The 23,931-nt window shown below is 37.9% G+C and overlaps 1 protein-coding gene across 1 annotated transcript; it reads left to right on the top strand.

Moving 5' to 3' along the window:
* The first annotated feature begins 45 nt into the window (after positions 1-45).
* On the top strand, positions 46-23,641 carry LOC114265528 (cyclic phosphodiesterase). Its single transcript, XM_028206348.2, has 3 exons — positions 46-696; positions 20,146-20,200; positions 23,242-23,641. The coding sequence occupies exons 1-3, from the start codon at positions 406-408 to the stop codon at positions 23,445-23,447; spliced, it is 552 nt and encodes a 183-aa protein (XP_028062149.2). The 5' UTR covers positions 46-405; the 3' UTR covers positions 23,448-23,641.
* Positions 23,642-23,931: the final 290 nt, after the last annotated feature.

The raw sequence follows: 23,931 nt of genomic DNA, 5'->3' as shown, positions 1-23,931 counted from the left end.
ACCTCCCTTACTATTATTTCTATCACTACAAATCCCTTCTATTCTATCTCTAAAAACAAACCAACTCTATCAATATTTGATAATTCAGAATCCATTAACATTTGTCCTCAAATTTTTTTTCTAAACGCTAACATTTCAGCGTTGACTCATGTGGTCTCACAACCTTGTCAAGATCACTCAAGGCTACATGTACACCTTATTTACACCCAAGTCCAACCTCCTCCTTCAACATATACCCATCTTACATCCATTTCTGAATTCGACTTCCAAATCACATCTCACTCACGAACCCTACACAGTTGATTCTCTGCGTTTCTTCTCCAAAAAAAATAACAATAAAAAAAAAATCAAACGACTCAAACAATTCTAATTTCTCGCTTTCTCTGTTTCGGTCTTGTCAATTTCATGGAGGGTGAGCCAGTGAAGCATGTTTATTCGGTGTGGGCGATTCCACCGGAGGACGTGAGGGAGCGGCTGAAGAAGCTGATGTTGGCCCTCCGATCGGAGTTCGGTGGGCCCGAATTCGAACCCCACATAACCGTCGTCGGCGCCATCAGCCTGACGGAGGACGACGCGCTCGACAAGTTCCGAGCCGCCTGTCACGGCGTCAAGCCCTACACTGCCACCGTAGAGAAGGTGGCCACTGGAACCTTCTTCTATCAGTGCGTTTTTCTTCTTCTCCATCCTACCCCTGAGGTAATTTTGAAATTTCACTCTCTCTCTCTCTCTCTCTCTCTCTCTAGACTCTATCTATCTATTTATCTATCTATCTATCTCTCTATATATATTCATACATAATTGATAGTGTATATGTGTGTGTAGTTTTATATGAAATTTGATTGAAGTACAAGGATCAGCATTTTGGGTATAATTTGGTTTGTATTTGGGATTGGCAAGTAAATTATCAATAGGTCTATCAATTTTCATTAAGTCATATTAAATATAAATTATAGTAAAATCGTCGCTAAAAATAATTTTTTTGTAATGATTTTTTGTAAATGTCGCAAAAACTTGACAATTTAGGCCAAGTTTGGATAGTTTAAAAAAAGTTAAAAAGTCAAAAAGTTACTCAAAAAGTTAAAAAGTCATCACTATTCACCAAAAGTCAACAATTACGACTGCACAATTCCCAATTCTAATTTTCTCCTACAAACTAATTTTTACAATTTTTTATTACACATTTTTCCATAAAAAGTCAAAAAGTTAACCCAAACATTCATATTTTCAACCTCAACTTTTTAGTCTAAAAAGACAAAAAGTGCACTTATTTAGTCTTCCCAAACTTAGCCTTGTAGTGACTTTTTTTTTGTCATGGTTATTATAAATTGTTGTTAAAACTTACAATTAGTGTCTTTTTCTTTGACAAAATTTTTAAATTATCGCTGAAAGTTAAAAATTAGTGACATTTTTTTGTAATGATTTTTTTAAGTTGTCACTAAAATTTATAATTAGTGACATTTTTTGTAACAATTTTCAAACTGTTGTTGAAAATTAACAATTACTGATGTTTTTTAATAGTGTTTGATGAAAAATTTCATAAATTATTATAGGACTTATTGGATAATAAGTTCACTTATTAGAAATTACATGCAAGTCTCCCTCTGTTTTAGATCCATTTTGGATATAATTGTTACAGATAACTTTTTACATTTTAAATCAAATTTCAGTCTTACCTTCCATCCATGTTGTCACGTCTCAACCCTAGTTGCTTAGGGCTGGATTCGTAACTTGCTAATTAATTTTAATTTTAATTTTGACAATTAAGTGGCAGAGACGAAGGCGGAGGCAGAATGAAAGTAAGAAAGTAATTAAATAAATAATTTACTTATTTTACTATTTTATTAAAAGGAAATACATCCATCGGGCTTTTTTTATTTTATTATTCGGTGACAAACAATTATAAAAACAAAGAGAGGAAAAAAAAAGATCTGCATCAAATTCCGTGCTGGTCTCACTACACGAGATTACAATCCTTCTTTATATTTCATCAGGTAACAACTATAAGCACCTGGCAGAGTGAGAGATATTATGCCAAGAGCGTAGGGCTCAAAATAACCATGGATAGTTATTTAAGTTAAAACATTATACAAACTTAATTTGAGTAAATAAAGTAAGTGGCAAAAACTAAAATCTAGAAGTTAAGTGAACAAATAACTATAACCACAATATAGAATAGAACAGAACAGAGGTCACTAGAGTGACAATCAGAACATGGGTCAATGGATCCATGACAAACAGAAGGTCACAAAGTGATTAATCAGAGGCTAATGGTAATTTAAGTCCCACAAAGCATGGGACTCCCGTGGTGGTACTCACAAAAATAAATATTTATATAATCATTGCCAAATTATTTCTAATCTTGTCAAATTATTTCTAAAATTTAAACAATCATATCCATGGATTTCAATTTAAGCATGTAGAGTTCTGAAAATAATTAATGTAATCGAAATATTAATATAATTTATAAAACATGAATTGCATAAAATAAATTATGGTAACTCGTAAAATATGTTATGGTGCCTCAAGGTATAATATAACTCACTTAAATATTGTTTTCCTAAATTTGTTTTTCTTTTCCTTCCCCGTTTCTATTGTACCGCAGCTCCCAAATATTTCTTTTCTTTGTTTGCTATCTTAACTCACTATTTATGCTGAGTTCTTGTGGTGAGATCTGTGACACGTTGCTCCCAAACCTTTTTGACACCTACTTGGTCCAAATCATCCTAAGCAATTCTTATCTTGTTTGTAATTATAACCCTTGCACAGGTGGCTAAGTTTGGAGATGTACAACAATCTTGCCACCTTTCACCTAAATTCCTTTTTGGCCCGACTAACTTTTTTTTTTTTTTTTTATTTTTTTTTATTTTACATATGATAACCTGAATATAAACTATATTTTAGCTCTTCCAATTATAAAATTTAAATATTTTATTTTATATATTTGTTTATTTTTATTACATTAATTAAATATTTGGAGTGTCATATTTCTCCCCTCCTAAATAGAAGTTTGTCCCCAAACTTGATATACCTTAGTTTTCGAAGGGATGTGGGTATTTGGCTCACATTTGATTTTCAGTTTCCCATGTTGCCTCTTCGATACGATGATTTCTCCACAAGACTTTTACAAGAGGTATAGTCTTGTTTCGGAGAACCTGATCACAACGATTGAGAATCTGCACTGGTTGTTCTCCGACGAAAAATCGAAACGTGGAACACATTGTGAACATTGGACAGTTCTAGTGGAAGAGCAAGACGGTATGCTACAGGGCCAATTTTTTTTAGTATTTCAAATGGTCTGATGTAACACGGGTTCAATTTTCCTTGTTTTTCAAATCGAATGACTCCCTTTGTTTGTGAGACCTTTAAGAAAACATGCTTTCATACCTGGAATTCCAAATCCCGTCTCTGTGTATCCGCATAGCTTTTCTAGCGGCTCTGAGCAGTGTGAATTCGTTGTTGGATGAGTTGAAGTTTATCACTCTTCATTTGCACGATTTCAGGGCCTAACAACTTCCTGTCTCCAACTTCCGCCCAACACAGAGGTGATCAACAGCTCCTTCCACATAGTGCTTCGTACGGTGCCATTCCAATGCTTGCTTGGTAATTGTTGTTATAGCAAATTTCACTAAAGGTAGGTGCTCATCCCAATTACCTTTGAGGTCTAGCACGCACACACGTAACATATCTTCCAAGGTCTGGATTGTCCTTTCGTATTGTCCATCAGTTTGCGGGTGATAGGCAGTACTAAACTTCAGTGTGGTTCCCAAAGTCTCTTGCAATTTGTTCTAGAAGTGAGATACGAAGCTGGGTTCTCGGTCAGACACGATTGAAATTGGGGTGCCATGCAATCACAGTGGCAAACTTATTGAGAGTGTACTTGACTCTAACCGGTAGAAAATGCACCGACTTTGTCAATCGGTCTACTATAACCCATATCACATCATTCTTCGAGATTGACCGTGGTAGCCTGACCACAAAGTCCATAGTAATGTGTTCCCATTTCCATTCAGGAATGAGGAGTGGTTGTAGCGTTCCTGCAGGTCTCTGATGTTCTGCTTTAACACGTTGACAATGCAGGCATTTGGAGATGTGGCTTGCTATGTCTCTTTTCATTCCTGTCCACCAGTAGTATTCCTTCAGATCGTGATACATCTTTGAATTGCCAAGGTGGACTGCAAACCTCGAGCTATGAGCTTCCATCAATATCTTCTTCTTGAGCTCTGGAATGTTGGGTATGAAAATTCGATTTCGAAAGTTTAGCACCCCATTGCTTATAGTGAAATCTGGGTTGGGCGTATTTCTCTGCTCATTGTATTTTTTCTTTAGAAGTTATCTTCACATTACTCTAATTTCTTTTATCAACGTGGGTTCCACGATTATTTTGGTGAGTAATCCATTGATCTTGCGGGGAACGAGGGTACATGCCAAACTTTTAGTAGTCTTTCGACTCCATGTGTCAGCTACTATGTTAGCTTTGTCTGGGTGATGGTGAATTTCCACATCGTAGTCTTTCATAAATTTCACCCACCGTCGTTGCCTCATATTTAGTTCCTTCTGTGTAAACAGATATTTAAGACTGTTGTGATTAGTGTAAATCTCGCAGGTTACATCGTAGAGATAATGCCGCCAGATCTTGAGGGCGAAGATCACTGCAGCTAATTCTAGGTCATGGGTTGGGTAGTTCTTCTCATGAGTGTTTAGTTGACGTGAGGCATATGTAATGACTTTTCCATTTTGTATAAGAACGCAATCCAAATGTAATTAATGTAATAAAAATAAACAAATATATAAAATAACATAAAATAAAATATTTAAATTTTATAATTGGAGGTGCTAAAATATAATTTATATTCAGTTAGGGGTTATTGTATGTAATAATAATAATAAAAAAAGGGTTAGTCAGGCCAAAAAGGAATTTAGGTGAAAGGTGGCAAGATTGCTGTACATCTTCAGACTTAGCCACCTGTGCAAGGGTTGTAATTATGAACAAAATAAGAATTGCTTGGGATGACTTGGACCAAGTAGGTGTCAAAAGGTTTGGGAGCAACGTGCTACAGATCTCACCACAAGAACTCAATATAAATAGTGAGCTGAGATAGCAAACAAAGAAAAGAAACATTTGGGAGATACGGTACAATTGGAAATGGGGAAGGAAAAGAAAAAAAAATTTGGGAAAACAATATTTAGGCAAGTTATATTATATTTTGAGTCACGACAACATATTTTACGAGTTACCATAATTTATTTTGTGCAATTCATGTTCTATAAATTATATTAATATTCCAATTACGTCAATTATTTTCTGAACTCTATTTGCTTAAATTGAAATCCATGGATATGATTGTTTAAATTTTAGAAATTATTTGACAATGTTAGAAATTATTTGGTAATGATTATATAAATATTTATTTTTGTGATTACCACCACGGGAGTCTCATACTTTGGGGGATTTAAATTACCATTAGCCTCTAATTGGTCACTTTGTGACTTTCTGTTTGTCATGAATCCATCGACTCCTGTTTTGATTGTCAGTCCAGTGACCTATGTTCTGTTCTATTTTGTTTTGTTCTATACCATGGTATGGTTATTTGTTTACATAATTTCTGAATTTCAGTTTTTGCCACTTACATACTTTATTTACTCAAATTAAGTTTGTATAATGTTTTGGCTTAAATAACTATCTATGGTTATTTTGAGCCCAACGCTCTTGACATAATATCTTTCACTCTACTGTGTATTTATAATTGTTATCTCTTTCAGGTGATGAAATATAAAGAAGGATTATAACCTCGTGTAGTGGGACCATCACTGAATTTGATGCGGATCCTTTTTTTTCCTCTCTTTGTTGTTATAATTGTCTGTCACCGAATAATAAAATAGGAAAAGCCCGATGGATGTATTTCCTTTTATTAAAATAGTAAAATAAGTAATGACGTTAATTATCTATTTAATTACTTTCCTACTTTCATTCTGCCTTTGCCTCCACCTTTGCCCGCGCCACTTAATTTGTTAAAATTAGAATTAATTAGCAAATTACGATTTCTGCCCTAAGCAACCAGGGTTGGGACGTGACAAAGGTAGTATCAAAGCAAAGATTTAATTTAAAAAAAAAAAAAAAAATTCCACCTGTCACGTTAATCTTACACTTGTACCATGACTAATTTTGGTGATGTAGGGATGTCTGAATTTACTCTTGGTGCGTCATTCTGGAACGAGCTCGAAAGTTTTGAGTCTGGAAGGAATTTTAGGAGAACATTACACCCCCGCCCTGCCAGAAGGATGGGGAGATTCCGAGGACATAGTCAGACAGCTACACTTGGGCCTTGACCAGCTAATGGGTCGACCGATATATCTACAGGCCGCTCTTGATAATTTGGCATATCTATCATGGAGACAAAGCCGTGCCTATACTCGAGGACGGTATCTTGTAACTACCCATGTGGTCGGCCTTGCCCCAGCACTAGACTACCATCACTACATAGTTGGGCCTTTGCCCCCAAGTTATGTTGAAAGGGGGGGAACTGTATTCCCCGACGACTACATACTCACCGACGTCCCCAACCCCCTGGACATTATTAATGTCTAGAATGTCGATTTCAGTAATGACTTAACATATGTCGAGACACCTGGGTGGATCGTCGACCGAGCGTTTTAGGGTTACCTACAGTCCATCTCCATTTCTACAGTTTAGGCAGCATGGGTCTATTTTGGAGTGGTGCAGCTGGGATGGGAATTTGAGCTTCTCATGCAGCATTACTTTCCATGGCTGTTTGACTTGCCAACCTAGACTCTAGAGAGGAGGATCTTTTTTGTGAGCTAACTACGATTAGTTTTAGTCCTTATTTTTGTTCTAAAAGGATTAGACACTGACTTAATTTTTAACATTAGAGGATGTAGTACTAATACCAAATTTGTATAAATAGTAAATTTAGTGTTATATATGTATATATGTATAAATAGTAAAGCTAGTATTATATATATATATGATGCTTTATGGCATGTCATGCTTATTAAACTACAAAAAATATTACTTTGTAACAATGACCAATGATGGTAACGGAACTGGGTCATTAGTCAGCGGAACGGAGTCCATAGAAAGAATCATGGAAAGGGCAGCTACCAGCTTTATGCTGGCCCTGCAAACCAACATAAACAATGGAATGCCAAAACGGCGAGAAGAGCCGGTTACAATAAAACAGTTCCAACCTCCAGGATTTGAAACCCACCACATTCACTGGCAGTTCAAACCCATTGATAGTAGAAACTTGGGTTAAGGACATGGAGAAGATTTTGTCTTGCGCGACCTTGCACAGAAAGGCAGAAGGTGACTTTTGCCACTTCCACTTTCAAAATGACTTTTCTATTTTGCATAAGAATGCAACCCAAACCATTGTATGAGACATCGGTATAAATTACGAACCCATCCGTTCCCGTAGAGAGTGCTAATATAGGAGATGATACAAGTATGCTTTTTAATTCTTGGAAGCAACATTGTTTGTTAATCCATTCAAAGGGTGTGTTTTTTTGAGTCAGCTGGGTCAAGGGTGATACCAACTTCAAGAAATTTTGAACGAAGCGTTGGTAATAGCCGGCTAGACCTAGGAAGCTTCAAATTTCAGACATGTTAGTAGGTCGTGGCCAATCCGCGATTGCTGCAACTTTTTGGGGGTCAATTGAGATGTCATCCTTGTTAATAACAAGACCGAGGAAGTGTACACTAGTGATCCAGAATTCGCATTTCTTCAACTTAGCATAAAACTCGTGATCACGTGTGTTTGCAGAACCATTCGCAAGTGTTGCTTATGGTCCTCTGGTGACTTGGAGTATATGAGAATGTCGTCAATGCAGACGATGGCGAACTCATCAAGATATGGTTTGAACATTCGGTTCATAAGGTCTATGAAGGCTGCTGGAGCATTTATAGCATTTGTGACGCCAAATGGTATGACAAGAAACTCGTAGTGCCCCTAACATGTTCTGAAGGCAGTCTTTTCGATGCTTTCCGTTTTGACTTTTAGTTGATGATAGCCGGAACGCAAGTTGATTTTTGAGAATACTTGGGCGCCTTGCAGTTGATCAAACAAGTCATCGATTCGTGGCAGGGGTACCGATTCTTAATGGTGACCTTGTTCAATTCTCGATAATCGATACACAATCTTATTGTACCATCTTTTTTTCTTTAGGAATAGTACTGGAGTTCCCCAGGGCGAGGTACTAGGTCGAATGAAGCCTTTGTCTTGTAGTTTCTAGAATTGGGTCTTTAGTTCTTTCAATTCCATCATTGACATGCAGTAAGGAGCTTTAGATACTAGTTGTGTACTAGGTTGCGTCGTTCTGGAACGAACTCGAAAGTTTTAGTCTGGAAGGAATCTTAGGAGAATATCACACCCCCGCCCTGCTAGAAGGATGGGGAGATTCCGAGGACATAATCAGACAGCTACACCTGGGCCTTGACCAGCTAATGGGTCGACTAATATATCTATAGGCCGCTCCTGATAATTTGGCATATCTATCATGGAGACAAAGTCGTGCCTATACTCAAGGATGGTATCTCGTACCTACCCACGTGGTCGGCCTTGCCCCAACACTAGACTACCATCACTACATAGTTGGCCCTTTGCTCCTGAGTTATGCTGAAAGGAGGGGAACTGTTTTCCCCGACGACTACATACTCACTGACGTCCCCAACCCCCTGGACATTATTAATGTCTAGAATGTCGATTTCAGTAATGACTTAACATATATCGAGACACCTGGGTGGATCGTCGACCGAGCGTTTTAGGGATACCTATAGTCCATCTCCATTTATACAATTCAGGCAACATGGGTCTATTTCGGAGTGGTGCAGCTGGGATGGGAATTTGAGCTTCTCATGCAGCATTACTTTCCATGGCTGTTTGACTCGCCAACCTAGACACTAGAGAGGAGGATCCTTTTTGTGAGCTAATTGCGATTAGTTCTAGTCCTTATTTTTGTACTAAAAGGATTAGACACAGACTTAACTTTTAACATTAGAGGATGTAGTACTAATACCAAATTTGTATAAATAGTAAAGCTAGTATTATATATATATATGATGCTTTATAGGATGCCATGCTTATTAAACTACTAAAAATATTACTTTGTAGCAATAACCAATGATGGTAACGGAACTGGGTTGTCAATCATCGGAACAGAGTCAATAGAAAGAATCATGGAAAGGGCAGCTACCAGCTTTTTGCTGGCCCTGCAAACCAACATAAACAATGGAATGCCAAAATGGCGAGAAGAGCCGGTTACGATAAAACGGTTCTAGCGTCCAGGATTTGAAGCCCACCATATTCACTGGTAGTTCAAACCCATTGATAGTAGAAACTTGGGTTAGGTACATGGAGAAGATTTTGTCTCACGTGACCTTGCACAGAAAGGTAGAAGGTAACTTTTGCCACATTCATTTTGAAAATGACTTTTCCATTTTGCATAAGAACGCAACCCAAACCATTGTATGAGGCATCGCTATAAATTACGAACCCATCCGTTCCCGTAGGGAGTGCTAGTATAGGAGCTGATATTTAACTCTTGGCAGCAACGTTGTTTGTCAGTCCATTCAAAGGGTGTGGTTTTTTGAGTCAGCTGGGTCAAGGGTGATACCATCTTTGAGAAATTTTGAACGAAGCGTCGGTAATAGCTGGCTAGACCTAGGAAGCTTCGAATTTCAGACACGTTAGTAGGTCGTGGCCAATCCACGATTGCTGCAACTTTTTGGGGGTCAATCGAGATGCTATCCTTGTTAATAACATAACCGAGAAAGTGTACACTAGTGATCCAGAATTTGCATTTCTTCAACTTGGCATAAAGCTTGTGATCACGTAGTGTTTACAGAACCGTTCGCAAGTGTTGCTCATGGTCCTCCAGTGACTTGGAGTATATGAGAATGTTGTCAATGAAGACGATGATGAACTCATCAATATATGGTTTGAACATTCGGTTCATAATGTCTATGAAGGCTGCTGGAGCATTTGTGACGCCAAATGGCATGACAAGAAACTCGTAGTGCCCGTAACGTGTTCGGAAGGCACTCTTTTCGATGCTTTCCGTTTTGACTTTTAGGTGATGATAGCCGAAACGCAAGTCGATTTTCGAGGATACTTGGGCGCCTTGCAGTTGATCAAACAAGTCATCGATTCGTGACAGGGGGTACCGATCCTTAATGGTGACCTTGTTCAATTCTCGATAATCGATACACAATCTCATTGTACCATTTTTTTTCTTTACGAACAGTACTGAAGCTCTCCAGAGTGAAGTACTAGGTCGAATGAAGCCTTTGTCTAGTAGTTCCTGGAGTTGGGTCTTTAGTTCTTTCAATTCCATCATTGACATGCGGTAAGGAGCTTTAGATACTAGTTGTGTACCAGGTTGAGTTTCAATGGTGAATTCGATTTCTCGATCAACTAGGGTACCAGGTAGGTCATCAGGAAAGACATCTAGAAATTCTCTAACCACAGGGATTGCATCAAGTGTAGGGGCTTCTTGCTGAGTATCGATCACATAGCAGATATAAGTATAACAACCCTTAGATGTTGTTGGGCTGTCATGGAGGATATAACACATGGAGGGGTGGAAACTCTAGTTCCATCTAAGACAAGCTTGGTTTGGTAACTGAAGGGAGACTTTTTTGGCTTTGCAATTGATAGAGGCGTGGTTGGCAGCTAGCCAATCCATTCTTGAGATCTCATCAAAGTTCCCAATACGTAGGGGAATCAAGTCCACGTATAAGGTTTCACTTTTTAAGGATATAGCACAAGATTTGTGTGGCGGAATTACCAGAAGGAAAGGACACAGACAATATATATCCTAAGGATTCGAGTGTTGATGCTATCTTAGAAGCAAAGTGTGGTGCAACAAAAGAATGCGTTGAACCAGAGTCGATGAGAACATGAGCTAAATGACCACAGACAGAAAGTTACGGAGAAGTGTACTTGACACAACATTCTCAGTAACTTTCGGGTTTCCAGGCACCAAGGCAAAAGCTCTTCCTTGGCGTTTTTGGTCCTTCTTCATTCCTCCAAGTACTGCGGGTTTTGGGTTTGGTTCAGAAGGGCCTGCTATAGGAGTGGTAAACTTTGGACAATCTCTCAACAAGTGACTAATTTGCCTGCATTTAAAGCATGCATCCGTGTTTCAATGGCATCATCCCCAATGAGCCCTCCCACAAATAGGGCAATTTGGAATAGTGCCACTTCTGGGGTTAATAGGACCTTGGTTGCCTGGACTAGTTGAGCTTGTATTTACCTTCTTTGGGGGTGCAGCACTAGATCTTTTGTTGTCTTTTTTCCAAAATCGCTTCTTTTGTCTTGTTTCCCCGAAATGCGAGACTTTAATCCTTTTTTCAGCGATGTATGATCGATCCACCACTTCTGTATATGTTGGCAATTTCAGAACGTCAATCTTGTTTCCAATGTCATCATTTAAGCCAGCTTCGAACTTCCTAGCTCTCCAGGCTTCAGTGGGAATGACATATATCACAAATCGAGCTAGTTGCGTGAACTTGCTCTTCGTATTCAGCCACCGTCATTGACCCTTGCTTAAGATGTATGAATTCTGATGTCTTTTGTTCTCGTAGTGAATTTAGAAAGTATTTTTCGTAAAATACTTCTAAGAATCTGACCCAAGTCATGATTTCTTCTTTTTCCAGGGTGAGAAGCCACCATTCTTGTGCATCATCTTTGAAAGTGAAAGTGACAAAAGTTACCTTTTGCCTTTCTGTGCAAGGCAGCGCGTGAAAAATCTTCTCCACGTCCCTAACCCAAGCTTCTGCTATCAATGTGTTTGAACTGCCGGTGAATATGGTGGGCTTCAGATCCTAGAACTGTTTTATCGTAATCGGCTCTTCTCGCCGTTCTGGCATTCCGTTGTTTATGTTGGTTTGCAGGGCCTGCAAAAAGCTGGTAGCTGCCGTTTCCATGATTCTTTCCATTGACTCCATTCCGCTGACTGACGACCCGGTTCCGTTACCATCATTGGCCATTGCTACAAAGTAAAATTTTTAGTAGTTTAATACGCACGGCATCCCATAAAGCATCATATATATATAACACTAGCTTTACTATTTATATATATACATAACACTAGCTTTACTATTTATACAAATTTGGTATTAGTACTACATCATCTAATGTTAAAAGTTAAGTCAGTCTCTAATCCTTTTAGTACAAAAATAAGGACTAGAACTAATCACAGTTAACTCACAAAAAGGATCCTCCTCTCCAGAGTCTAGATTGGCGAGTCAAACAGCCATGGAAAGTAATGTTGCATGAGAAGCTTGAATTCCCATACCAGCTACACCACTCCGAAACAGACCCATGTTGCCTGAACTGTATAAATGGGGACGGACTGTAGGTATCCCCAAAACACTCGGTCAACAACCCACTCAGGAGTCTCGACATATGTTAAGTCATTACTGAAATCGACATTCTGGACATAAATAATGTCCAGGGGGTTGGGGACGTCAGTGAGTATGTAGTCGCTGGGGAAAACAGTTCCCCTCTTTTTAACATAACTTGGGGGTAAAGGGCCAACTATATAGTGAGGGCAGTCTAGTCTTGGGGCAAGGCCGACCATGTGGGTAGGTCCGAGATACCGTCCTCGAGAATAGGAATGGCTTTGTCTCCATGATAGATATGCCAAATTATCAAGATCGGCCTGTAGATATATCGATTGACCCATCAGCTGGTCCAAGGCCTAGGTGTAGCTGTTTGACTATATCCTTGGAATCTCCCCATCCTTCTGGCAAGGTAGGGGTGTGATGTTCTCCTAAGATTCCTTCCAGATTCAAACTTTCGAGCTCGTTCCAGAATGACGCACCGGGAGTAAATTCAAGCATCCCTACATCACCAAACTTAGTCATGGTACAAGTGTAAGATTAATGTGCCAGGTGAATTTTTTATTTTTTTTAATTAAACCATTGCTTTAATACCATCTTTGTCATGTCCCAACCCTGGTTGCTTAGGGCTGGAATCGTAACTTGCTAATTAATTCTAATTTTAACGAATTAAGTGGAGCAGGCGGAGGCAGAGGCGGAATGAAAGTAAGAAACTAATTAAATTGATAATTAACGTCATTACTTATTTTACTATGTTAATGTAAATTGTAAATTGTGTAAATTACCCCACCACCAACTCCACCTACCATCTCCACTACCACCCACCACCTCCACTACCATCCACTACCACCACTCACCTACCTCACCTACTCCCAAATCCTCTCCTATATAATAGCTTGTAATATACATTAATTAATACAACATAAATCAATCAATAATACACAATTTATTCTCTCTTTCTCTATCAATTTATCTAACATGGTATCAGAGCTAGGTTAACAACCTAGTATTTTCGCTTCACCGGCGGGCGGCAGCCTCGCCTTGGCCGCCCGCCGGACCTCTCATCTTCCAACTATTTCTGCATGCCGGATTTTCATCCATCAAAACCAACACTGAGGCTCTTATTCTGTTCAAGAAGACGATAGAGAACGATCCGAACCAAGTCATGTCAGGGTGGAAGTTCAACAAGAGTCCATACACATGGTATGGAGTTTCATGCAATCTTGGAAGAGTGACTCAACTCGATCTCAACCAACCCAGGTACCATCTTGCCTTGCACTCCCTTGAGGACCACTGCCTTCAGCCGTGATTCGACCAACACCACCTCGCTGCCGTCATCCACTTCTCCACCACCACCTGCAGCTTCATCTCCGCCGCTGACATCTCTCTCTCCCTGCACTAGCCACCGACGGACCACTGTTCGCGGAGGTGGATATTGGCAGCAGCGACTCCACGCTGATGGTTCGAGTCACCGTGGTCCAAACTCAACCACTCCTCTCCGCCTCCTTCCGCGAGCCAGCCCCTCCACACCGCTCTCCTGGAGTGGCGCCACCTCCGTCAGCGGTGTCACGGCCGCCGCCGCCGCCGACGGTTCTGAGGAGTCCAGCCAACTCCCTCTGAATCGGAGCCCCGACGCCTTGCTCGATAGCGTCCCCATTGTGGCCATCACTGGTCCAGTCTCTCCTATCCTACACAGCTCACGTCTCTCCTTTCTGGACCCGTCCACACACCAGTTTCGGCGGCCAGTTCAACGACGCCACCATCACCCAGCCACGTGTCTGCTTCATGTGCAGCTTCGGCGGCAAGATCCTCGCCACACCCTCTTCTCCTTCTCTTTCTCATCAAGTGACAGACTCTCGTGATCCCCAACATCTTCTGGAAGTATAACTTTGTGGACTTGTATCCACGGCCTTATGTGAACGGACAGCTTCAAGTTTCAGCAACGGGCCTCACCAACTCACTCTCTCTCTCTAACATAATAATTCTCCACCGCATTAGCCACCCAATGAGGGAAATATATTGTATTTAAAAATAAACCTTTCCCACCACCCCACACCAGCACTCACTTCCCTCTTTTCTTTATTTATTTTAAGTCCTTTTCCTCAGATAGTGCACAAGCCCTTTTCCAATAATTTTTCATTCCATTTTTATTTATAAAAAAAAAAAAAAAAAAAAAAAGGACACCCAACACGGCACATGCATACACATGCACCCACGGCAGCCCACTCAAACACACATGCACTGGCTCTCTCTCTCTCTCTCTACTCAAGGACAATTATTTAATCACACCCACTAAGATTGTCTTCACCTTTCTTTTATTTCTACATAATTATCATGTTTTTTTTTTTATTCCACCACTCTGACCAACCACTTTTCTTTAATTTTAAGATACTTTTCTTTTTAGGACCACATTCAGAACCCATGATCCACACTATGGACTTGTCCCCTCTCTCTCCTCCATTTGATTTCATAATCTCTTATTTTTATTTATTTTTTCACCAAACCCCAAACCATTTACACATTTGCACAACAAACCATATTTTATTCATCTCAGGGATCAACCCCGATCACAATTTTAAACAACAACAAAAACAAAAAAAATTAAATAAAAAAAAAAAAAAAAAAAATTCAAACACAACCACATCCACAGGTGGGATTTTTCTTCTCTACTCTGCCGCCGGTCTCTTCTTTTTGCCTCCGTCCTGCGCGGTCCTTGCCGGTGTTGCCTCCGTGTTTCCCACTCCACTGGGCACGATCACTACTCCCTGCTCCTCCACTGCAGCATATGGCGGCCCTCCAAATCGAAACATCACGGTGGCCTTCCGCTTCAGCTCCTTGTTTTCTGCCCTTAGCACGCTTATCTCTGCTCGCGCATCCTTATACATGCGTTGGAGCAGAGCCAGCTGGGAGTTTAATTGCTGCACCTCATTTGTCCTACTCTGCAGCCGGTGCGACAAGTTTGTGACCGCCGTCATGGACTCCACACACGCCTTCAAAGTATACTGATTAGCCTCCACATCCGTTTGCACTGCCATTTTTTGCTCCACCGACTGCATCGGAAAGTTCAACGGAGCAAACCCAGTGGTGTTTGGTTGAGGTTCACGGGACACCGCACCAGTTCTCTCTCCTGTGGACTCGTTGAGATCGGGAAAGAGAGTGAGCAGCCCACGGGAAGACGAGGCCATTTTCTGGGCAACAGAGTGTTACAGACTATCTCTCTCAGCAAAACGACCTCTCTTTCTCAGCAAAACGAAGAATTTTTCAGAGGTTTCTCTCAGTTTTTCTGTCTCAGTTTCTGCCTCCTCCGCTTCGGTTTATAAAGACCATGACACAGAGGCAGCCACGCGCATCGCGCGCCTTTTGACGCCGACAAACTGGCACGCCTTTTCATGGCACATCTTTTGATAAAGTGGGCACGCCTTTTGAGGGCACGACTTTTGAGGGCTCGATATATATCTACATGTATATTTTTTGGGCAGCCTATCTACACACTCATACAGTGTCTTCTACACCGGTCAGCTTTATCAATCCCTTTGTTTCAACCTCAAATAGGTTTCTATCTTTACACCTATTTGAGTTTGAGGGGGGGTTATACACAGTATCATGTATAAGTCGCTCATGGCGCACTCCCTAAGTCGCCCCCTTGGTGCACCACCACAAGCTGCTACAACGGTCCGACATGACCCCGTAAACTGTCTTCTACAACGGTCCGACATGACCCCGTAAACTGTCCTGCTACAACGGTCCGACATGACCCCGTAAACTGTCTTCTACATCGGTCTGACACGACCACACAGTGTCTGCTACATCGGTCCGACATGACCCCGTAAACTGTCTTCTACATCTGACACGACCACACAGTGTCTGCTTCAACGGTCCGACATGCCCCCGTAAACTGTCTGCTACAACGGTCTGACACGACCATACCGTGTCTCCTATCCTGTTTTATTTTATTTATCAGCTTATTTTTCTGTTTTGTTACTCTCTCCAAACTCAAGTTGGCTAGTACCTATCCTCCTTGAGTTTGAGGGGGGCTGTTAATGTAAATTGTAAATTGTGTAAATTACCCCACCACCAACTCCACCTACCATCTCCACTACCACCCACCACCTCCACTACCATCCACTACCACCACTCACCTACCTCACCTACTCCCAAATCCTCTCCTATATAATAGCTTGTAATATACATTAATTAATACAACATAAATCAATCAATAATACACAATTTATTCTCTCTTTCTCTATCAATTTATCTAACATACTATTTTAATAGAAGGAAATACATCCATCGGGCTTTTCTTATTTTATTATTCGGTGACAGACAATTATAAAAACAAAGAGGAAAAAAAGATCCGCATCAAATTCCGTGCTAGTCCCACTATACGAGGTTACAATCTTTCTTTATATTTTATCACCTGAAAGGGGTAACAACTATAAGCACAGAACAAGGTGAGAGATATTATGCCAAGAGCGTGGGGTTCAAAATAACCATGGATAGTATTTAAGTTAAAACATTATTCAAACTTAATTTGAATAAATAAAGTATGAAAGTGGCAGAAACTGAAATCTAGAAGTTATGTAAACAAATAATCATAGCCATGGTATAGAACAGAACAGAGGTCACTGGAGTGACAATTAGAACAGGGGTCGATGGATCCATGACAAATAGAAGGGCACAAAGTGACCAATTAGAGACTAATGGTAATTTAAGTCTCCCAAAGTGTGGGGCTCCCGTGGTAGTACTCACAAAAATAAATATTTATATAAACATTGCCAAATAATTTCTAACCTTGTCAAATAATTTCTAAAATTTAAACAATCATATTCATTGGTTTCAATTTAAGCAATAGAGTTCAAAAAATAATTAACGTAATTGAAATATTAATATAATTTATAGAACGTGAATTGCATAAAATAAATTATGGTAACTTGTAAAATATGTTATACTGATTCAAGATATAATATAACTCACCTAAATATTGTTTTCCCAAATTTGTTTTTCTTTTCCTTCCCTGATTCCCGTTGTATGGTTGCTCCCAAATGTTTCTTTTCTTTGTTTGCTATCTTAGTGAGTTCTTGTGGTGAGATCTGCGATACGTTGCTCCCAAACCTTTTTGACATCTACTTGGTCCAAATCATCCCAATCAATTCTTATCTTGTTTGTAATTATAACCCTTGCACAGGTTGCTAAGTTTGGAGATGTACAGCAATCTTGCCACCTTTCACCTAAATTCCTTTTTGGCCCGACTAACTTTTTTTTTTTGTTTTTGGGTTACATACGATAACCCCTAACTGAATATAAATTATATTTTAGCACCTCCAATTATAAAATTTAAATATTTTATTTTATATTATTTTATATATTTGTTTATTTTTATTTTTTGTTTTTTTGATAAATTATTTGTTTATTTTTATTACATTAATTAAACATTTGGGGTGTCACACATGTACGGTTAATAAAGCTAGCGAAAATTGAAAGTAGAGGGCCTAAAACCGTAAGAACTAAAGTGAGATTTTAGTAAAAGTGTAAGGTGTTGATGAGACAGCAAAAATGTCACATATGTTTCAAATGACAAGTTCTGTCAACTTTGTTAACGGGGAGATGAATGGAAGGGTAAAATTGTAACTTAATGGGTGGGGAGTTGACTGTTACAATTGAAAGTGAATGGACTAAAGTGACATTTTAGTAAAAATGTATGAGTATGAAGTGTTATTAATCTTTTCTATTTCTTTCTGTTTTTTCATGAAATGAGTGGGAAGAGCTAAAAAGTAAAGGGCTCGTTTGGTTTGATTTTCTGAAAAAATTTTGGGAAATTTTCTCTATAAACAAGTTTTCAAAAATAATCAAACCAAACAAATTTTCCCAAAAAAATTTCTCAAAACTTGTAAACCAAACAAGTTTTCCAAACAAATCTCTCTCTCACACATATCAAATCAATCACTTTTTCCAAAACTCTATCTCAAAATAATTTTCCAAAACATCTTTTAAAAAAAACCAAACCAAACATGTTTTCGTACTTTTTATCTCTAAAACACATCTCTCAAACACAAACCAAACATACCCAAAATGTCTTCAATGTGCTTGCGTCTTCTGTACCGGATGATGAAGCTTTGTTGAAAGTGTTTGCCCCCTCAAAGGAAGTCAAGGAACATGAGGTAATCCCAATGAGGTGGTTTCAAACAAAGAGAGAGGATTAGAAGGAGATGGGGTAATCAAAATGGGCTAGATCTTCCTAGATCTTCATGTCTTAAAGGGCTCGACAGAACTTTATAGATGGGAAATTGGTTGTTCCATGGTCAAATCCATCTTTAAGAACAAAAACAAGAACAAGCTCCTTGATCGAATTGCAAATCTTAAGCTTGCTAGAGAGAATGCTAAATGGTTTTGTTGGTTGGTTAAATTTTGCTAGTCGTATTAGTAGTTGTCGTTAAAGCAAGGTTTGGACTGATGAATTTCAAATCAAGGTATTTCATGTTGGATTTTATGAAGCTAAAGGAGATTAAGCAATTATAGGTGGATTGAGAAAATAAAAGGGAGATAAACTAGAGATGGAAGAGAAGTATTTTGTTTTAGGATCCAACTAGAACCCTTAGCATGACGAATTTCAAATCATTACTTTTACATTGTCATTTCAAATTAATATTGACAAAGCTCCTAAATTCAATCTTGAAATCCATATTTAAATTTTCAAGTGCAAATTTGAATTATTCTTCTTTGAATGAATATTGCAAGCTCCTTTCATCAAATCCTTAAGTCCAAACATAACCTAAATGTCAATCAAAGTTTAGCCTCATTCTGGAAATTGGAAAACATTTAGTTTTGACTGAGATGTAGTTACAAAATGAGTGTATTGATGCTATTAAAAGAGGCATAAATCCTTGTGATAGAAATGATGATTACACAAAACATTTTTTTTATTTTTCACTTTTGAGATTCACAGATTTCTTATTCTATTGAGCATGGATATACTACTTTGTGTTCAATACTACTGTTTTGAACAGAATCTACTCTTGCATGGCTCTAAAGAAAGCCAGTTCCTTTTGGTTGCCTGGAACCTAAGAGAACAGGAATGGAAAGTTTTTCTTGTCCTTTAAATGTCCTTTGTTGCCATGATCCTTCACCAGCAAGGGAAATGATAAAAGAAAGGAAAAGGCTAACCTCATCTTGGGTAGAGAGTTGGATTGGCAGAGTAGAATGGGGTTAAACCAACTGGCGCTGGCTTCGTTGGCCAGAACCTCTCAGCTAGGAGGTCAAGAATTTGAGTCTCCCTTCTCAGGCTGTGATGTACCCCCCAAACAAAAAGAGTAGAATGGGTTTCCATATTCTAGGTATCCCAAAAATAAGAAATTTTGTGATTCTGTGTCAATATGTTTCATATATTATAATTTTCTTATGATTATAGTTTGATATACATATCAGGGAACTCTTCTTCGAATAAACCCTTCTTTCTGTAATTCAATTTGAATCCTAAAAATATCATATTTTGTCAATATGTTTCATATATTATAATTTTCTTATGATTATAGTTTGATATACATATCAGGGAACTCTTCATCGAATAAACCCTTCTTTCTGTAATTCAATTTGAATCCTCAGAAAAGAATATCATATTTTGTTTTGTTGTACTTTTCTCATAACCAAAATGAAGCATTAATAAATTTTAATTAAGAATCACTAAATTTTGTTTGTCTGTGTTCTTCATTGACATCGTTGTCAAATATAGCAAGCATTATATTCCATCATGATCGATATATTTTGGTCACTTGATTGTCGTATTTCAGGTAGTGGAGGCTAGTTCACACTGCACCGGTCATTTTGGTTACAAGACCTCAACCCGTAAGTCAACATCAGGCTTTGCAACTTCGACAATTATTTGAAATGATTTAGTTATATCAATCAAATGCTTATTATATAATCAATTAAAAGAAAGGGAAGAAGCATATTCTATTATTTTGATATTGCTATTAAACTAGGTTGTAATTCTGACAATGACTATATGATTTGGAGCAAAGTTTTCAAAGGCTTTACTGAGGCTCACCTGCAAGATTAAGGCAAAATGCATCAAGGCTTTGATTTTTAGGCTACTATCTCTAAAGGCTTGTGCATCATAATTTGAGGCATGTGCTTTAGGTGCGCCTTGTATGCATATGAAGTGGTTGCCTTAGACTCTTGTTAAACTTAGTTTAGTAGATAGTTTAAACATCAAAAAGCTAAAAAAAAAAAAAAAAAAAAAAAAACCCTTTTGTGACTATATTCTATAGAAAAAAACTAAAAAATGAACAATGAACAAAAATTACAAAGTTAATGATTAAATGAGAAGCTCAATCACTAAAGTTAAGAATATCAATTTCACTTTCAATGAAGGCAAGCTTCATTCTCTACAGTGAAATGTCCAATGCCTTAACGAGAAAAGTATTTATACCTTTATATTTATTTTATATTTTTATTTGTTCACTATTTCAAAATATTTAATTTATTTACTAAATATTAAAATTTGAAATTTGAAAATGCTTATGCCTTGACACCTTATGGCTTATGGCTCGCCTCATGAGGGGTAAAATGCCTTGTGTTATGCAAATGCCTTGCCTTTAAAAACTTTGATTTGGAGACACGATAACAATTTCTACACTTGGTAATATAATGGGTTCATTCAAAATCCTGTGTCAATTTGCCATCAATTGTTACAAAAATACTTATGATGATAGAAACTTTTGAGAATCTATTTGACAAAGCTTACAACAGATTTTGGAATCCGGATCCTCTAGAGTGATTTTTCCTATAGTGATCTTAAGAGTGATTTTAGAGTGATTTTTGTACTGCTGAAATTTAATTATGCAAAAGTTGAGGGTACAATAGTACTAATAGTAATAGTCACTTTAAAAAAAAAATATCAGCCATACAATAAATTACTCTAAGAACACTCTAGAGGATCTGGACTCCAGATTTTGTGGGCAGCAAAGATAAATTAATGTAGTTTAATAAGAGCATCTCCAATGGACTCTTTAAACGAAGCATGTTAGTTATTTTAGCTTGTATTATCATATTTTAGTCCAAGGTTGTTAAGATCGGGATCCTACCTAGGATCGTTTTGGGGGTCTGTCGGATCGGATCGTAGGATTGTAAGATACTACCAAAATGATAAAAAAACGCAATAATTTTTATATGAGTACGTAATAGTATCAAAATGTATATAGAATGACCCCCCCAAAAAAAGAAATATAGCAATTTAAGGTAGCATTCAAGCATTTTTTTCTCAAAAAAAGAAGTCAAAAACATAATAAAAGAATTTTTTTCTCCACCAGCATTTTTCCTCTGCCTCCCTTTTCCTGAACTAAAGGTTGACATTGTGTTGTGATGCTACTATGCTAGTTGTGTGCTGCAAACTGTGAAAATTAAAATAATTTTTTTCCGCAAAGTTCAGGGAAAAAGAACCAAAGAAGAACAGCAGCCGCAGCAAAGAAGAACCAAGAAAAATGAAAAGAAGAAGAAAAAAAAAGAAGAAGAAGAAGAAAAAGACTCCGTTTAGTTTAGTTTAGTTTTAAAATCATGATTTGAGTGTAGAGTTGTGATTTAAATGTGGAGCTGTGAGTTGAGTTTTGAAAAAAGAAAATTCGTTGGGTTATGAATTTTGATTTTTTTTGAAATTATTATTTTTATTATTTAAAAATGTTTAAGAAAATTATATATTTTTTTATTTTATTTTTTTTAATATTTTAAACTCAAGTTCTGGTTTTTAGTTGCTCGCTTTGATCAGGACAACACAATCATTCATGCAAATATATATATATATATATATTTATAATATTCAGAAACAGACAGTCCAACTACAAAGATGAGAGAAGAGGAAAAAAGAAGTCGAGAGAAGAAAAAATGGTGATTTGAATTACATACGAGGAAGATTCGAAGAATCGAACATGTACAAGGAAGATTTGAAGAAGAGCAGCGAAGAAAAAGAAAAGGAAGAGTAGCGATGAAGAAGAAGAAACGAAGAAGAAGACTGAAAAAAGCAAAAATAAAAAAATAAAAATAGAGAAGGAAGATTTGAAGAAGATGCATACTTGGTTACACAAAATCTAAAGCTTTAATGTCCAATTTCTCTTTCCCCTATTTCTCTTGCCCTAATTGCATCTCAAAGGATCAATTTTTTTTCTCTTTTATCCTGACAAAGGCTTGTTTGACTTGAAGTTGCCAAAAAAACCCTATTAATCAGGATCACATGGAATCGCGATCCTGTCGATCCCAATGATCCTGCTACGATCCTGTTATCGGCTCGATCCAGAATACGAGTTGGATTGAATGGTATATATTAGATCGTAGGATCGTACAATCCTATGATCCGGATCGTGATCTTAACAACCTTGTTTTTATCACTCCAATGAGCTAGCTATTGCAATAGTTATTTTAACAAAATTCTTCAATGTCAACTACATTTGAAGAGTCTTGGGAGGCTTTTTAAAGAGTTTGTGTATAAATAAGTAAAATAAAGAGTTGCGTTAGAGTACATAGATAAAAAATGAATTAGATAAAATAAAAAACATACGATTTTTATATTTTAGCTAGTAAAAAATAAAGAGTGTGGTTAAGTTTGTACTACCTTGGAGCTTAATGTTGCTGTTGTCTTCATATCTGTGAACAAGAAGGTGAAAACCTAAGTTTATTGGCTTAGATCCTTGAAAACATTTTGGACAAATTTTATAGGTAAAAAGCTATTTATATGCTTATTTAAGAATGCATTATGGAAGAGTTCAAGATCCAATAAAATGTAACTAGATCTTGCTTCTAGAAGAAAAAAAAAAAAAAAAAAAAAATCCCTCAATGTCTTCTCAGAGTGATTCCAAATTGTGTTAGTTGATTATCCACTTGTATAAATCTTGCAGCTTATATGCCGCATCTGAGTCCCCTTTATGAGGATTTATCCGATGAGGAGAAGAAGAAAGCTCAAGAGAAAGCTAATGTCCTTGATGAGAGCATCGGCAACCTGAGTTTCGAGGTAACTCGCCTTGCCTTGTACGAAACAGACACGGAAGACAAAACTCTCAAATCCTGGAAGAAGATTGCTGAATGCAACCTTGATGCTAATTAGGTACATGAATGCTTCTATATTTGTAACTAGACTTGCTATTTGCTCTGATGCTAGTTATTGAAAATAATGGCAATTTGCCGAGCCCTCTTACTCTGTACTGTACTGTACTGATTTGGTTTTATCAACTAATTGGTGTAACTATATGTGTTTGCGTTCTTTTATGTTAATTTATCACTTTCAATTTTTGGTTGAGCCCTCTTAGTCTGTACTGTGCTGTTTTTGGGACTTAGTTAACAATTATGTTGCATATTGCTACGTAGCATGAAGAATAGTAGTAATTGTGTTCCTACTCTTGCTATTGGGTTTATAAACTCAACAAAATTAATGGTAGCCAATGTGTTGTATGCGTGCCTTGGGCCATCTTTGTTTGGGGGATTAGTTTAGGCGACATATGATGAAGTAAGGATGAGGGGCTGATGGGCAGGGAAGGGCTATAGAGGAGACGGAGAGGATAGGAATGAGGCTGAGGGGTGGTGCAGTTGGT

Source organism: Camellia sinensis, chromosome 9 (genome assembly GCF_055761805.1).
Source record: "Camellia sinensis isolate YWXY chromosome 9, ASM5576180v1, whole genome shotgun sequence".
Classification (NCBI taxonomy): domain Eukaryota; kingdom Viridiplantae; phylum Streptophyta; class Magnoliopsida; order Ericales; family Theaceae; genus Camellia; species Camellia sinensis.
Note: the sequence above shows the minus strand (reverse complement) of the source record. Positions and strands in the feature narration are given on the sequence as shown.